General features: G+C 35.5%; 1 protein-coding gene across 27 annotated transcripts in view; it reads left to right on the plus strand.

Moving 5' to 3' along the window:
- Positions 1–17,663, plus strand: part of LOC136848048 (zinc finger and BTB domain-containing protein 7B-like) — a 212,859-nt gene that overhangs the window by 128,705 nt on the left and 66,491 nt on the right. Inside the window, exons 6-7 of one of the 27 annotated variants that reach the window (XR_010855918.1) lie at positions 9,591–9,973; positions 11,476–11,529. The exons of 25 other annotated variants lie outside the window; for them this stretch is intronic. Coding sequence is in view for 1 of the 2 variants with exons in the window: in XM_067120139.1 (XP_066976240.1) it covers positions 11,476–11,529 (54 nt within the window). In the remaining variant the exon portion in view is untranslated. The remainder of the gene's footprint in view (positions 1–9,590; positions 9,974–11,475; positions 11,530–17,663) is intronic. One more of the 27 variants, XM_067120139.1, reaches the window with a different exon arrangement.

Consider the following 17,663-nt stretch of genomic DNA (forward strand, 5'->3'; position numbering starts at 1 on the left):
CTCTCTCTCTCTCTCTCTCTCTGTTAATTCATAAATAATTTAACTTGATATTTCTCCTCCCTCTCTCTCTCTCTCTCTTGTGTGGTATTCTCTGTGTCTTTAATAATTGATAAATAATTTCACTCAAGTAAGGGCAATCTCTCTCTCTCTCTCTCTCTCTCTCTCTCTCTCTCTCTCTCTCTCTCTCTCTCTCTCTCTCTCTCTCTCTCTCTCTCTCTCTCTCTGTTAATTCATAAATAATTTAACTTGATATTTCTCCCTCCCTCTCTCTCTCTCTCTCTCTCTTGTGTGGTATTCTCTGTGTCTTTAATAATTGATAAATAATTTCACTCAAGTAAGGGCAATCTCTCTCTCTCTCTCTCTCTCTCTCTCTCTCTCTCTCTCTCTCTCTCTCTCTCTTTAGCGCTCACACATTTTTACAACTTATTATTTTTCTGTGCGTCTTTACCTGTACAGTAGATAGTTTAAATTGATGTAATTTTACCTGTACCATTTACGAAGTGCCAATTTCTGCTTATTGGCATCAATACATATCTAACAGAGGTGCCGATAAGCCCCGAATATCTCCGATTTGTTATTATCAGCGATTGTCGGTTATTGTCATGCTGTCGGAATGGAACCCCTGCCAAACCTGTATAGATATTGAACACTTATAACAGTTTAGTAAATAAAATATATTACAGCTACACACTTGTAATCAAGTTAGCCTGTAATATTGAATATACTATCTATATAAGGATTACAGACAATTAGTACTAACTAGTTTCTAATAAAAACTTGTTTTATATCAGTACAGGGCTGCCATTATGCAGGACTGTCAGGTACAGTGTTCCACAGCAGGATTGCTTGTTCACTTTTTACTAGTGGATATGGGCCATACCGCCATGAGTGTAGTCCTTGCAAAAGCCAAGGAAAACATGTTTGGTCACCAGACATGTGCCAGATTTGTAGTATGCTCCTGGCAGCAAGTTTTAAGGATGAAACAGATCGTTTTAAGCTGTCTCAATGGGTCCTAGGGTTCAGCAGAGTTGAGGAAGGGGAAGATAATATCTTTCCGGCAAAAATCCGGCAGCAGATATTTAACTCTTTTCCAGAGCAAGATCTACGTTTGGGCCAAAACCCAGAAACATCAGTCCCCAGCACCTCCCAGGTTAACCCCGCTGAGGAAGTGGAGGAATCTTTACTTGGGGATGACATCCCTGTTAGTGGACAGGAAGTGGACATTGCCTCTGAAATGGCCTTGCTGAACCCAAAAGAAGGATCAGGGACACAAATTTCAGCTATACATGGGAGAAACTTTCCAGAAGGAAATCTATTCCTCTTGCAACTATCATATGTTGAAGAGGATAGTTCCCCCAAAAGGGATACAAGGATTCACCTAACCCTGACTGAAATGACTACATTCTTGGAGGGGTACACTAATTCACCCAGGACTGGTGCCCCTTGGTTCACAGGCAGTTACACTTCAGTTGTTGAAGCTCAGTCAGAGTGAGCAAGCTCCCCCAAAAGGGATGCACAGTGTGAGACGTGATCAATTCCGTAAGGAAATTATGAGTAACATCAAAGATGTCCATTGTCACAGAATGGCAATATATAAGGGACATGATACATTATTCCAAAAAAGAAATTAGATCAGTCCTGTGTAGCCCAAAGTGTAAGAATACTTAATCCTATAACCAAAAAGTGAGAGTGGATACAAATTCTGCCCAAACAGGGTCTGATGTTAGAATTCCGACCGGAAAAAACAAATTGGCCAGCTCGGACTACAAAACTTCGGATCAAAAGATAATAACGGCTCCAATATTCACCCCTGATGATACTGATAATTCTTGGAGAGATGCCTCAATGTGCATTATTTTCTCTCCTGATAAGTATCTAATTAATGAGAGAAAAACCATGATAGAAGTTGTACAGCTAGAATTTAGAGACAGGGCAGCATTCCCTAATACAGAATGGTGCCTGGTACCTAATTTGGATAAGACCCAAATTGCCCGCCGAGTGGCCTCAGCCTTCTGTCCCTTCACTTTTAAAATAATTATGGCAGATTTTCAGAATTTTGTAGTGACTAGAAAATGAGAGACAGTGGCAGAATTAAAACCATTTGCCACAGTCATCCTATTCTTGAATAATTCCACCAAGGAATTGGCAATGCTTCAACTCCCCCTTGAAAGGAAAAAGCTCCCTCTAGATATAGCTACTCAGTAGTGTGGGGCCCCTATGAGAAGAATCTCAGAGGGGACAGCCTCGGCAGAATTTCATGCTAGGATCCACCCTCTTAGTATTATAACCTCTACCACCTTGGTGGAAGTTGCCACCAAAAGGCTTCCAGAAGATTCCAGAACAATTTCTGCTGTTGTGGCCAAAAGTCTATAGAGAACCCTAGAATGGCGCATAAAACCATAAATGGAAGCATTGGAGGGTCCAACAAGTCACTCCCCAATATGACTTCGTTATTACATTCTAAACCTTTCTGTGAGGACTTGTTTGAGGAGTCTGTTGTGGCTCAACTCAACGAGCAAGCCTGCCAACAGAATTGTATAGTGTACGCTCTCCTTGGAGAAGGGAGTAAAGGAAACAGAAAACCCAAAACTTCCCTTTACCAACCCAAAAAAGGCTTGCTATGACCAGTAATTATATAAGCCTTCAGTCACCCCCAAAAGTTTTCTTCAAAAAAGGTTGGTAGTCAGAAGGGACAACTCCCTACCAAGGGATTACCAACCTTTTTTGAAGAAAACTTTTTGCGGTGACTGAAGGCTTATATAATTACTAGTTCCTCTTTGGACAAGTCAGTAGAGTTCTCGGCTAGCACTCTGCTAGGCCCGAGTTTGAGTCTCCGGCCGGCCAATGAAGAATTAGAGGAATTTATTTCTGGTGATGGAAATTCATTTCTCGGTATAATATGGTTCAGATTCTACAATAAGCTGTAGGTCCCGTTGCTAGGTAACCAATTGGTTCTTAGCCACGTAAAATAAATCTAATCCTTCGGGCCAGTCCTAGGAGAGCTGTTAATCAGCTCAGTGGTCTGGTTAAACTAAGGTATACTTAACTTCCTACGAAGGGAGAACAACAGCAAAGACATCCTTTTCACAGGGTCCAAAGACACTCCTACAAGGGAAAAAGAAAAGCAATGCCTGGAATGCCTATCAAGGGCAAAGGCAGAGGAAGAGGTGGATCCCAATAGGAATTGTATGGTTGAGGGTCGGCTTCAATGACACTACAGGCAATGGAAGTCTTTCCTTTGGGGACACAGCATTATTTTCAATGGGTTGGGGTGGAAATGGTCTCATCTCCCCCCTCCTTTAAAGGGGTTCCTCCAAAAACCAGATCCTTCTCTGGAAGATTACATCCAGAAGGCCCTGTTAAAGGTAGCCATAGAGAAACATGCGTGTGTTTGTCACCAAGCATGTCTCTTCAGTGTCCCCAAAAAGGATTCCTCCGAATGAAGAGTGATCCTCGACCTATCAGCATTGAACAAGCACATTATTTGCCAAAAGTCTGGATGACTACTGTTGCCCAAGTACGTTCAGACAGCTTCTATAGGTCTGAAAGATACATAATGGCACGTCCCTATCACCATTCCCCTCTGCCCCTTCCTAGGGTTCTGGATAGGGGAGGATACTTACGAGTTCAAAGTCATGCCCTTTGGGCTAATCATTGCCCCAAGAATTTTTACAAAATTAGCAACGGTAGTTGTTCAAGAACTCAGACAAGAAGGAATGCAACTAATAGCCTACCTAGACGATTGGTTAATCTGGGGACCCACAAGAAAAGTGTTTGAGCAATCTAAGAGCAGTGGTCAACAGACTCCATCAAAAGGTTTTCTAATAAATTGAAAAAAAAATCCCGCCTCATGCCCAGCAGAATTTTCAGTGGCTGGAACTGTGTTGGGATACTCTTCACAGGTAGTTGTCTCTCCCTATCATTACTCAAAACAGAATAAGGAAATCTCAAAATGTTCCTTGCACAGCCCAAAGTTTCCAGATGGCAATCAGAATGTACAATAGGCCTGCTGCAGTTTGCACCAGTAATAGAACCAATACTCCTCTTCTAGCAGGTTTGATGAAAGAAATAACCCTGGTCACAGCTGCTGTGTAAGATAAGGGAAAGAGCCCTCTTATCTTTGAGTCAATTATATACTCCACATGTTATAGTGTTTATCATTATGACACAATACCTGGCCAAGAGACCAACTAAAAGAGAATTCTTTGATATTACTGTAGTTTGATCACCTTGGAGCTCTGACAGACCCATAGAAGGTAAATCCTTGAGGACTCAGAAGCGACTACCAAAAACAGGTTTTTCCTACGTCAGAACCTGTTTTATAATTCATGAACATAGCAGTCACACGCCATTTGCATTCTGCTAATGTTTACATTCTTCAAGTCATCAGCTGAGTTTTAAAATACAACTTAATTTATTTATAAATGCAGTAAATTAAATTGAAGTAATGGTGTGATTTCACCAGAATTGGATGCTGCTTTTGCCTCTTCCAAAACATTTTGTGGCCTGCACATTATTCGTTTCTGTTACATCAGTACAACTGTAAATTTAGTGGCTTACTTTCTTAAAACTTTCCTTTTCATTAATTTAAGGGTGAATAAAGATTTTTTTTTTTTTTTTTTGTGGAAGTCACCACTGAAAATCGGCAAATTTTTAACAAGTCGACAACTGTAACGCAACCCTTAATAAATGTTTATTAGTCACAGTAACTGATGTCGGCAAACGTCTTGCTGTTGTTTATGCCAATGTCTTGCACGAAGTAGTAAGTGGTTGTTAATTATAAGAAATAGTGATGAATTCTTAGACAAGATTTAAGGTTGGTAAGCCTGATTTAATGTATGAAGATTTGCGCATTTAACCTAATGAACTTTGGCTTCTAGGCCTATTTGATTAGTTAAAAGCTAACTCATAATGTGCATTATCAATGGTAGCTACCGAAACCAATACAGGCAAAGAAAGCCTAGCCTAGTGTAATCTACTCAAAATACAGCTCACGCTATACATGATGTATATGTTGAAATCATGTATTTGGGGAAAATTTTAATGATTGGATGATACATGAAATTGGATGATACACGAGTACATATACTGTATACGCAAATTACAGTTCTTTAGCATGCTGTATATTTTTGAGTTTCGCAGTATGTTTTCGTTGGAAATAAATTGTGCTTGTATATTTATGGAGCAAGCTTCAGTTTCAAAATCGAAAGAAAACAAAAACTAAAGATAAGTGGCACCACCTCATGGCCACTCATGAACTAATGGCGGGTGATTCAAAAAGATCTTGGACCATAGGAGTTCCCAGACCACGGAATGCCAGCTTTAAGAGGTCAGACTGTATAAGAATGTTGCCCAACAAATTTGAACATTTATCATTTGCCTCTGATGCAGCCCTCTGTGTTACTTTCAGTTGTTTTTCTTCTTCATTTCTGCCCTCTGTTGTCTTAAATGTCAAAACTTTGTTGGCATGCAAGATGATCTGTCCATTTGTCATCTCATTTTCTTTTTGCATCCAATATGCAATATCTTTCTCTGAGCTTGCCCAAGACAAAAGGGATTGGGGAACCTCAAACGTTCTGCAGAATGTTCCTGTAATTGCTTATCCTCATATTCCCAGAGACCTCAAATTCCTCCTAGTTAACTTCCTCTTCTAGGAACAGTGCCGTGTCACAGTTTTTGCCATGATCTTTCCAGTACGATGTCTTGATATCATTCTTTGGCAGAGCAACCATTTAATTGATATCTTTGAGGATGAAATCATGCTGGAAGTTTAGCTGAGAGTGGGTTGAACTTAATAGCTAATATGCAAAAGATGCTTAGTAGCTGCATATAAATTCCTATGATCCCTTGGTCCCTGGGCTAGGTCAAAGAGGTGACATTGGCTGAGGAATAAGCAAGAATGTTCCCATTTACTCATTTATTTGAAGGGGGCTAAAGATAAGAATGACAATAGTCCAGAAAGAGGATAGCCATTGAGTCTATAGGAAGACTCTCCTTTTTTGAGTTGGCTTTCTTTGTTGGTCAGAAGTAGTAATGAGACCAGTGGAACGAATCTGCTGCCATCATCTTGGCATTCCCTTGTGCATTATATCCACTGGCAGATGTTGGATATTTTTTAGGGCCCCTTGTTTCTTGAACTTTCTAGTAGTAAACAGTTTTTGTTTAAGATTCTCCCAAGGCATTTGCAAACCTTAATACTGTACTCTACTGTTACATTCTTTTTTCTACTTAAGGGCTCTAGCAACCTTTTCCCTTGCTCTTACCAGAGTTCTTTCATGGATGCACCCCATGAAAAAAGGCTATCTCATCAGTACTACAAATCTGGCTGGGATTCAGGCCATGCTCTAGTATGATCTATATGAAAGTCTCCTACAGTGTTTAGGGGCATCAGGATTGTAGACCTAGATCCAGCACTTGGTCCAGTTAACTGGTTCAGTGGTGGACCAAAAAGTTTCTCGTGTACTCAGCTGAGAAGGCATATGACTGTGGTTTTAATATCTTGGTAGAACAGCTCTACAGGCAGTCCCCAGTTAATGGTGGGGGTTCCATTCCCAGCCGAGCCCCACTAAGCGAAAATCGCTGATAAACCGCTTAACAGCGCTGATAAACTGCTCAGTGGCGCTGTTAACTGGTTATTGGTGCTATTAAATCGCTTACCAATGCTCATAAACCGGTTATGGTGCTGAAAATCTGGTTAACGATGTTGCTAGCCAAGCGCCGTAACACCAAAATGCTGTTAAGTGATGCTGTTGGTAAGCGGGGAATGCCTGTACATAGTACATGGTGAGTAGGCTTGGAATGAGCTTCTTTTGACACATGTTTTAATGAACCACAAGCACTTCTGTCTACCTTGGCAAACTATGTATTTTTCATGACTTTCATCCAAATAGTAGCAGAAATATTCAGCTGTAAATGCATATATTGTCTCTCTCTCTCTCTCTCTCTCTCTCTCTCTCTCTCTCTCTCTCTCTCTCTCTCTCTCTCTCTCTCTCTCTCTCTCTCTCTCTCTCTCTCTCTCGATGTTGTGAAATGTGCAAAAGGTGATCTTAAATTACTTTATTAAGATATTGTTTAATAAACCATTTACTGCATAAAGCACTTTCTCTACCTTGGCCAATTTTGTGTTTTTTATGGCCTTCAGCAAAATTGTGACTGAATTACTGAGCCATGAATGCAAACATTTGTGCTCTCAGACTTTTGATATTGTAAAACATATAATAGGAGATGATCATGTGCAGCTTTATTAAGAGTTCTATCTGCATCTTAATCTGATTTCTTTTACATTTTATTTTCCTGTGGAATATGTCTGTATACTCAGTAAAGTTGTTTTTTTGCTCTCCTGGTAACCTTACCAACTTTAAAACCATATCAGAACACAAGCTCAGCACACTAATCACAGTAACACAGATAAAGTTTGCTCATAATAATGACTAGTGATATGTAGACTTAACATGCTATAAACTTCTTTCTAATAATGGGGTCACAGAAATTAAGATGTATTATCTGTGCTTCATAAAGTGGTAGATCCTTGAAATTTCCTTCTTCATCTCTCTTGTAAAAACATATAAGTAGCTATGAGATTTCATGGGTCAAGTTAAGTTGCTACTCGGTAATGTCACTCCTGGAGTGAATTGCTGATATATCCTTAAAGATAAGTGAATTCAAACAGGGTGAGCTGACCTAAATTTTACCTGGAATTTGTTCCAGATTATCAAAACGTTTTGGAATTTGTTCCAGATTATCAAAACTGTTTACAGGCAGTTTTGGAACAGTATTTCCAATAAAATCTCCGCAAGATAAAATGGCAGAATAATCATAATTTGATTTTTTTGATGTAACCAAAATGCAGAATTTTCAGTTGTAAGATTTTCTTGATTTTTTAATTTCTGTTCTGCATATTGTTACAGTATCTGTTTATTTCATAATTGAGACTCAGGGGAAAAAGTTTATTACAACAAGTTTGTAGATTGTGTGGAGACAGCCTTCATTTTGTTAGGTAAATATACCCTCACTGGTACTTTACTTGTAATTGGTCCAGGTTGGGTTGAGGTTGCCATTTTTGTTGACATTTTTTCATTATCTAAATAGTTACTGGTACATACTACTTGACAGGATGAATGTTTTAAAAGGACTACTCATATACTGTTTTTCATATAATGTTTTTCAGCTAGGAACAAAATAAAGGACAATATTGAAGCATTTTTTAGTCATCTGTTTTTAAGTATTGCTGGCATGCACATACAAGTAAATGAAAAATGCTATCCTTTAAAAGGTGAGAGGAGATCCCAGCTTGTAAACCTGTGATTTATTTGGCCAGTTCAATGTAATTTTTTTTTTTTTATCAAGAATAGGTTGATTTTTATTTCACAACAGAAGGTCTGCCAGTTCATGTAGGATTTTGAGTCGAGTTGGGGGATAACTAAGACCAGCACCCTGGGTGGTATAATTTTATTGAGATTGAATATGAAAACTTAGTCTTTACTTTTACTGTACTGGAAATACATCCATAATAGCTGGTGTTTTCATAGATGCAAATCACATTTCTTTCAATGTCCATGTAAAGAAAAATTGTTTTAATCACATAAATGTACAATTTTCTCTTGACATGTTATTTAATACAGTAGTAATATTACATTACTGTATTGCTGTTTTTATAGTCAAGTTTATCTAGGAGATTATTATCAGGTTTGCTTACAAGTTCTTATATTTGCAAGAAGTGAAATCTGAAAGAACCTTCCAAATTTGTAATTCACAACCTCCAAATATTACTATGACTGCTGTTTAATTTTGTTTTGCCAAACTGTTCATCACTGAAATTAGTTTTGTAGAGTCCATGTGCAGAAATTATGTTCATGATGTATTATTTATAGAATTGTATACTATATATGTGTGTGTGTATACTCACAACATGTATTTACATATACATACATACACATAAGCAATATTTATTTCTGTAATAAATACATACATACCCTTTACTGTATGTGTATATATTTATACTTTTTTTTAACTGATTCTCTCTCTCTCTCTCTCTCTCTCTCTCTCTCTCTCTCTCTCTCTCTCTCTCTCTCTCTCTCTCTCTCTCTCTCTCTCTCTCTCTGTTTTTATAATTTTTCACATTATGAAAACTACAAGTAACTGTACATCTATATAATCTTAGATCTAACTTTAAGAAGACAAAATATTTTACAGCATTTATACTTTGCATCCATAGATGAATAGAATTATTGCACAACATCCTTTTCCTTTAAGACTTTATTCTCCTATCAGTTGTTTGCTTGACATTATTAATTTTGGTACTTACCTCAGTTAAGCACACTTTAGTGTTTTACATAATATAGGAACTTTGAGAAGTTAATGTAAAGAAATATTTGAAATTAGACATTTTGATTTGTGTTGATGGAAAGGAAATGCTGTACAGCTTTAATATCTAACAAGCCTAGCTTGAACCCTGCATTGTAGTGCTAACATACATACATAAGCATAGTATACTATAAATATGTAGATATTCTGCATCTGTTATGATCTTAGCTACTTAAGGTTGTAGATTTCAAAATGAAAATATTAATTGAGTAGGGCATTCTTGGCAGGTGATAAAAAATGAAGTAACGAAGAGAAGCGGATCAGGCAAGGTGCACCAGTGTCCCTACTGCAAATATTCCAGCGAAAGGAAAGACCACGTCGTGAAGCACATAAGAACACACACGGGAGAGAAACCCTTTGTCTGTCAGTATTGTCCTTATAGTGCTACTACTAAAGACAAACTGATCAGCCACTTCCGAACGCACACGGGAGAGAAACCCTTTCCGTGCCCTTACTGTCACTACTGCGCCACCAAAAAGGACAAGCTGCGACAACACATTCGTACTCACACAGGAGAGAAACCATTCAACTGTCCTCACTGTCCGTATCGTTGTTCAACTAAAAATACTCTGAACAATCACATTAGAATCCACATTTCTTAAGTAGAATGGTATGTGCATTGTATGTATTTTAATTATTTTTTAATAAATTCTGAATAATATGTAAGTTTTTGCCTAAGGACAAGAAGTAGTATGCTGCTTGGTGGCCTATTTTTCTGGAATTTTAATTGTGTTTCCCTTGTACAGTTGAATTACTTAATTTATGTAATAGATGACTTTTACAAAATTTGCTTGGTTTTATATTTTTACTTTATTGTTTGGGTCTTCCGAAACAGAACTTGAAGGTTTCATGGCTTGCTTGGAATTGATTCGTCTTATAATTATTTGCAGTTTTCATGTTTGGAAAGTAGAATTTTATATTTAGTGGAAATATTTTATCTTAAACATTCGATTTCTTGTACTTCGTCTACTTCACATTTCTGATTGCTTTGGTCATTGTCAGTAACCAAAGTGAAAAGCTTTGTTTTAACTCTGCATAATTCTTGATGTTGTTTCAGTTGTAATGTTCGAGGTCTTGATTCTTTGAATTATCATTTCAGTTACTGATTTTGTTCACTTATAAGCATTCATTTAGTATTTAACTAGGTTTAGGTAAAGTCTCCATCTTTATTCAGGCTTCATTGTTAGGCTAAAATAAACAAGATTTTTCAAAATGACTCGGAATGATAGTATTGAAAAGCATTATTTCAGGGTGTTACTTTTAAATATATACAGCCTCTCTCTCTCTCTCTCTCTCTCTCTCTCTCTCTCTCTCTCTCTCTCTCTCTCTCTCTCTCTCTCTCTCTCTCTCTGTTGTGTATTTTTTATTATTTGTCTCACTATTAATTATTAATTTTATGTGAATTGTCAGCACAAAAATAAAAGGACATTCTGAAAGTTATACACAGTGTAGTTACTAAAGCTGTAACCCTAATTTTCATGTTAGTACTTCATAAATAGGAATTAATTTCCATTTTCAGTTTAAGATGTACTGTAGTACTGTTGCAGATGGAATAACTGTAGGTCAGTAAACAAGTCTCTCTCTCTCTCTCTCTCTCTCTCTCTCTCTCTCTCTCTCTCTCTCTCTCTCTCTCTCTCTGTGTGTGTGTGTGTGTGTGTGTGTGTCCCCTCTGGCCCTTGTTCTCTTGTTTACAATTAGTGTACATAAATTGTATATATATAATTAAATATATATATATTATATATATAATTTTATATATATTTATTTATTTAATATATATATTATATATATATATATATATATAATTTATATTATATATATATATATATATATATATATATATATAATGTATTATATATATATATATATATATATATATATATATATATATATATATATATATATATATATATATATATATATATATATATATATATATATATATATATATATATATATATATATATATATATATATATATATATATATATATATTTATACTATATTATATATATAAAATTTATGTACACTAGATAATTTATGTATGTATGTATGTACGTATAAGAAGTGTGGATTTATCCTAATAATAATAAAGTTGGGCATTCCCGACAGGTGGGGGCGAACAGTGATGGTTCAAGGACTAGCGGGAGAGGAGCAGCCAGCAAGGTACACCAGTGTCCATATTGCAGTTATTCCACAGATAGGAAAGACCATGTTACCAAGCACATAAGAACTCACACAGGAGAAAAACCTTTTAATTGTCATTATTGCTTTTATAGTGCTACCACAAAAGATAAAGTGATCCAACATCTACGAACACATACAGGAGAGAAGCCCTATACCTGTCCGCATTGTAGTTATTGTGCCACCAAAAAAGATAAACTGGTTCAACACATTCGAACTCATACAGGGGAAAAGCCATTTGCCTGTCCCCATTGTCCGTTCCATTCCTCAACCAAAACTTCACTGACCAACCACATTAGGATTCACACAGGAGAAAAACCATATTCGTGTTCTTTGTGCCCTTATCGTGCTTCTCAGAAATCATCTTTACAAATTCATATGTATAAACACCAAACTTAGTGAAATTTTTATGAATAATTATTCATGTCCAGTTACATTGGAGGGTAGCAATTTGTTCCTATTTAAAAGTATAAGTAACAATGCACAAAGAATCTTCCACCGGTGAATATATCTTATTACCCTACACTGTATATGTAAATACTCGTGATGCAGCTTCTTTACCTGTGTAGAGTGGATTTGTATTGCCCTTAGAAATGTCAAGTGGTGGAAAAGATTTCAGTGAGTAGTTTTTTTTTAACTGCCTCTAAATACTTTATTATAGATGAAATCTCCTCGGGTGATCCTTTATTTGACCTATTTCTCTGAGGGAGGAATTAAGTCAGGTTGGCTTTCTGTTTGGCAAGCAGTGTTGATGTTCCTGATTGGTTTCAGTTGTGCAGGATATAGATGGACATTTGGTGAGAAGGAGAATGATTTGTACTGTATTTTTATATGTATAGGGCTGTTGTTTTTTTCAAGTTTAAATGAGGTTTTCATGTGAGAATTATTCATAAAGTAGCTGTACTTTTGAAGTACAGTGCAGCAGAAACTGTAATGTTGAAACTTTAAGAAATTTTTTTAAGATGAATGAATTTTTAAGAAACTTTTTTAAGGTGAATGAATTTTCACTGTTTCCAGACCCTATAAATCAGGTCATGGTGCCAGTCTTTATACTCTTGTCTTCCAAAACTAAGTTGACTTTTGGAAAACAATAACTTCATTAAATTGGATCATTTTGTTTAAAAGGGAAGTAATACTTCAGTGCTCTAGTAAAGAATGGTTGTAGAATTTTTATTGGACTTTTTAAGACATACTTTAATATCATTGTTTTTTAAATTGAAGAGTAATGCTTTAACTGTCCACATAGCATATAAAATATACAAATATCATAGTCATATTCATCAGTGTACCACATTTCTTTTAATCTGTTTACTATTTTACTTACACATTTTCTAGATTTCAGTTTTCTCATGATGTAGATCCTTTAAAGAATTGGATTTCAACATCTTACTGGTACTGTTAGGTATGCAGGTAGATGGTTGCATAGTAAAGTACATGCAGGGAAAATTTAACAGGTGGAGTGAACAGCAGTTGCATGAGAAGGTTCAAGAGGAGTCCATATCAATAATGTGAAAAATTATAGGTTGGCCTGGGCTGGTCTTTTAGCACTTTGAAAATCATTTATCATATAACAGGGCTTGTTTGTATGCAATAACTGTCTAGGTAATCACACTATGCACTCTGGATGTTTAACAACTTAAACGTGTTTTTTTGTGTGAAATGAAACACACCTAGTATTTATTTGTAAAATGTGGTGTGGTTTTTGATGGTTCACTGAAGCAGTCATTATAGTTTGAGGTTATTTCCAAGTAATTTCTAGTGAAATTATGATATTGGAAAAAAAATATTTAAAGAAAATAAACAAAATGCTAGGTGTTGTTATACTGTACTCAGAATATTTTTTAGTGAGGTTCTCATATCTTGATTGGGCTCTGTTAGTCAAATTCCTATAAAACAGATCTGCTAAACAATGTACAGTACAAGGTCCCTCTTGAACAATTTTGTTAAGAGTTGAAGACCCATTACTTCCATTCATAACAAGTACAATTTGCACTGTAATCACACAATGGAAATCACAATGTATTATTTACTCTACTTATTTTTGGAAGAGAGGATAGAATCGTAACAACGATTGTTATTTTTATAAATTTTTATAGATCACCATCAAGCACCTGACATCTTGTGTCTTTGCATTTGGGGAACAACCTTTATAATCTAATATTAATTTGATAATGTTAGCTTTTGCAGTACGTACCATATAATTATGTCATAGAGAAGATATATCCTATAAGAAGTATTTGATAAGACTGATATTATTGGCTGATGAAATATTGTGTTTTTAGCCATTACTTGTAGCTGTATTTGTAAGGATTTTTTTTTTTTTAAATAAAATTTTGTAGAAGACATGATAACTCAGACCCACATTCTCTCTCTCTCTCTCTCTCTCTCTCTCTCTCTCTCTCTCTCTCTCTCTCTCTCTCTCTCTCTCTCTCTCTCTCTCTCTCTCTCTCTCTTACTTGAGATATTTTTCATGAAAGTTTTTATTGAAATTTACCTTGATGGAAACACGGATGATATATTTTTAAAGGGATCAGAGTTTCAATGTGCCAATTTGATAAGGTCCTTGTATTTTAAGGAATGTTTTTTTATAGTTTTAAGAGATTTTTTTTTTATAGTAATGCATTATGTAGGTTTGTGATAATGCTGATGTAGTGGAGAATGTAAGACTAACATTTGGGTTCTCTAATACTTTTACTGCTAGCTTGTTAGTTCCTCAGTTCATTATTTTTTTTTTTTTAGGTTTTCATTTTGGAGCTTGGGAAATTTTTGGTGAGAATCTCATCAGATACCACCATTTAAACAGCTTTATAGCTACCTTATCTGCATGAGACATGCACACCTGTCATGCATAAATAAAGATTATAGGCATTTATATAACACCCTAATTATTAAAAGTCCAAAGAGACTTTTTCTTGCTGTTTTTCTGCACTTAACATTATGTAAACTAACTGAAAATTAGTAGCTGCACAATTTATGAATACTTTAGTATTTTACATTTATGAAATTTCATGGAATACTTTGGAAATTAGTGTAAGGATTTATTTGATTGTTTCATACTACTGTATTACAAGGATACATTGTGAACCCAAAACTTTTGATTAGTGTACTGTTAACATTTTATTTCATAACAGATATCATAATCATTGTTTGTGCACTGGCAAAAGACTTTCGCATCTGTATGAAAGGAATAATTTGTTAAAAACATTAATTTCAGTAGTTAATCCTGTGTTAAAGGTCATTATTCTTCTTCAAAAATGTGTTATATCTATCAGTTAAAGGTAAAGTGCAACCCAGATTGTCTTGTCCAGCATGAAATTTGGCTACCTTCATTGTATGTGCTAACCAGTAGGGTCTAATTGCATATAATGTGCATTGGTGATATACATACTTTTTTCCTGTCTCAGTTTTGCAAAGTTATACAGAATTCAACAAGACAGGCAAAGGAAAAGAGCTGGGTGTTGTGTGATGCTGCCGGCAAAGCTGTCTTTGGCAAAAAAATAAAAAAAGAAAAGAAAATGTAGGTACCCATATAAGAAGAGTTGAAAGCATTTAATGAGACTAAATAAAAGAAAGGATTTTTCATAATTATTGAAACCTTAGGTAATGATATTAATCTTATGTTGGAGGGAAATTGTTGCCTGAAGAGTATCACGGTTACACGGAAGATCAGCAGCCAGACATTCTTCCTGAGGGAGCTTTTTAAAATATAAAGGGAATTTTTTTATAAATTAGAGTTCTGCGGTAGAGATAACATTAAGGTTTTTGAATAGGGCAGAAATTTTGGTCAGCTCATATAAGAGAGAATTGGAAATCTTTCCAGACATAATAACAGTTTGTGTATTTTCATATGTTCAGAGGTATCACTTATACTTTAAAGGAAGAATCACAAAATGTAGCTAATCTTGTCAATTACAGCACTAATAAAAGCTTTAAGCAGTAAATTCAGAGAGAGAGACATTTGGATGCCAGTATATAACTTTCTTTTCTTTCCTTAAATCTTATTTGAAAACTTTTATGGACAGAGTCAGTAGACTGTAAACCCAAGATGGCTCCAAAGGGAAATCAGCCTGCAAAGAGAGATGAGTTGTGGGAAAAGATGATAAATGAATAAATATAGTATGAGGGAATAAAAAATAAAGCTGATATACCTGATTTCACATGTTAGCAGAGAGCAGGAAAGAATTTGCTCCTCACTTAAATGTTTGGAGATCGGATTTCACAACTGCACTGGGCAAACTATTCCACATTTTGGTTATTACCAAGATAAGACTCGAAGCAAACTTGGCAGTAGTAAACCTAATACTAGAAAATGACACACTATCCCGTGTTTAAACCTACCTTAAAGTTTCTATCTAAAAAAAAGCATTCTTTTCTGCTAAGGAGCATATTAGAGCTACAGTTCTTGTAATATTTTGCTTTGGACCCCTGGTAACAGAGAGTGACAAGAGCATAGTGAAGACAAGTAACTTTGAGTGATCCTATGTAGAATACAGCAGTTTACTAAGTTAATCTTGTGTTTTTATATATGAATGAGGGCATTTGTTCTTGCTATTGCTTGTACTTCCCATAAGTAAGTGGTATCCCAAAAGTGAAAGGTACATAAAAACAAAGTACAGTATGCTGAAAAATTTAAAATTATATGTTTACACTTTTAAAAGATTTTATTGAAAACAGAATTTTTGAGAATTTTACAAAAGAGATTCTTTTTGCACAGCATGGTAATCATCACGGTCTTCAGGAACTAACAATACTGTCAGATGACAGGCCATTATTGCTTACACTTTCATTCACATTGCAAATAGTATGCAGTAACCCTACAGTATATTATAGCATGTAAATCCGAGATAATTTTATCAAATTTGTTTTTGCGGTTAAGGACCACCTTGCTTTATGGCCCCAGAATTCTTTGAGTTTCGTATATGAAGCACTGTTATCTATTTGTATGTCTGCACATGTAGTAAACGAAGTTTTAAATCACCTGCTTAATGCACACACACACACACGCACATCATGAAACCAAATGACGGATACAGACGTGTTTAGTGGTAAACTGATTTGGTGCAAGTTTGTCTCCACTGACATTGACTTAATTCTTTTATAATGTGGCAAGCATTTCGATTCCCAGCTTGATTTTACATGCAGCTTTATTAGGAAGGTTTTTATGTGCTTATTTTTCTCTCCCTCATTCTGTAAGTTAGATAACAGTATTTAAGAAATATGGTGTTTATTTCAGAAATAAACTTTTAATGTAGGCAAGACTTCATTTCTAGGCAAGACCAGGATTTCAGTTTAATAGAAAATTGTACTATTTTTTGCATGATTTACAGAGCGTAAAGAAAATTTTCGTCCAAAATTGGTAAAAACTCTTTTCAAGATTACTTTTGACATTGCTGGGTAATGGAAAGTTAAATACAGCACATTGTTGGAGAGCAGGTTCCCATTATGCTTCAGCAGTTGTTCATTAGCAGCATAGCTTATTTGCCTTTTATTATGGCAGATTTCTTGACAGAAGATCTGTAAGATGTTCATTAGAGTTGGATTTGCTCTTAGTCTGAGCCTATTTAGGATATATAGTTATGCCTCATGCATTCATGTTTCTGGGTTTACGAATTCGCGAGTTCACAAAATTTTAATTGGAGCCTAACTAATTTGCATCTGCAATTTTTTTCAGACCTGCAAAATTTTTATTCTCTCTCTCTCTCTCTCTCTTCCTTTCTCATAGATAGGGCACACATATTTTTGCAACTTATTATTTCTCTGTACTCTTTATGTAATTTTAAATTGATTAAATACCTATACCCTCTACATACAGTACGTACATGTTTTCTTTATTTTATTGAATTGTACCTTCATTATATGACTTCTGTGACACATGAAGTTTACCTAGTTTACCTTTCTGACAATGACAAAGAAAATGTAAGTCATCAAGTTTACAGTCCCATTCATTACTTGGTTTTACCTTACTGTGAATGCAAAAGAAAACAGCAGTCAGTGAATTAGTACGGGAGTATCATTAGTATACCGTACTGTAAATGAGCTAGTGTGGCAAATACCATTAGGCAATACTGTACTGTCTCTATTTTTATGTCAGCCATTCATTTTTTTTAAGGGTAATG

The sequence above is a fragment of the Macrobrachium rosenbergii genome, chromosome 18 (genome assembly GCF_040412425.1).
Source record: "Macrobrachium rosenbergii isolate ZJJX-2024 chromosome 18, ASM4041242v1, whole genome shotgun sequence".
Taxonomy (NCBI): domain Eukaryota; kingdom Metazoa; phylum Arthropoda; class Malacostraca; order Decapoda; family Palaemonidae; genus Macrobrachium; species Macrobrachium rosenbergii.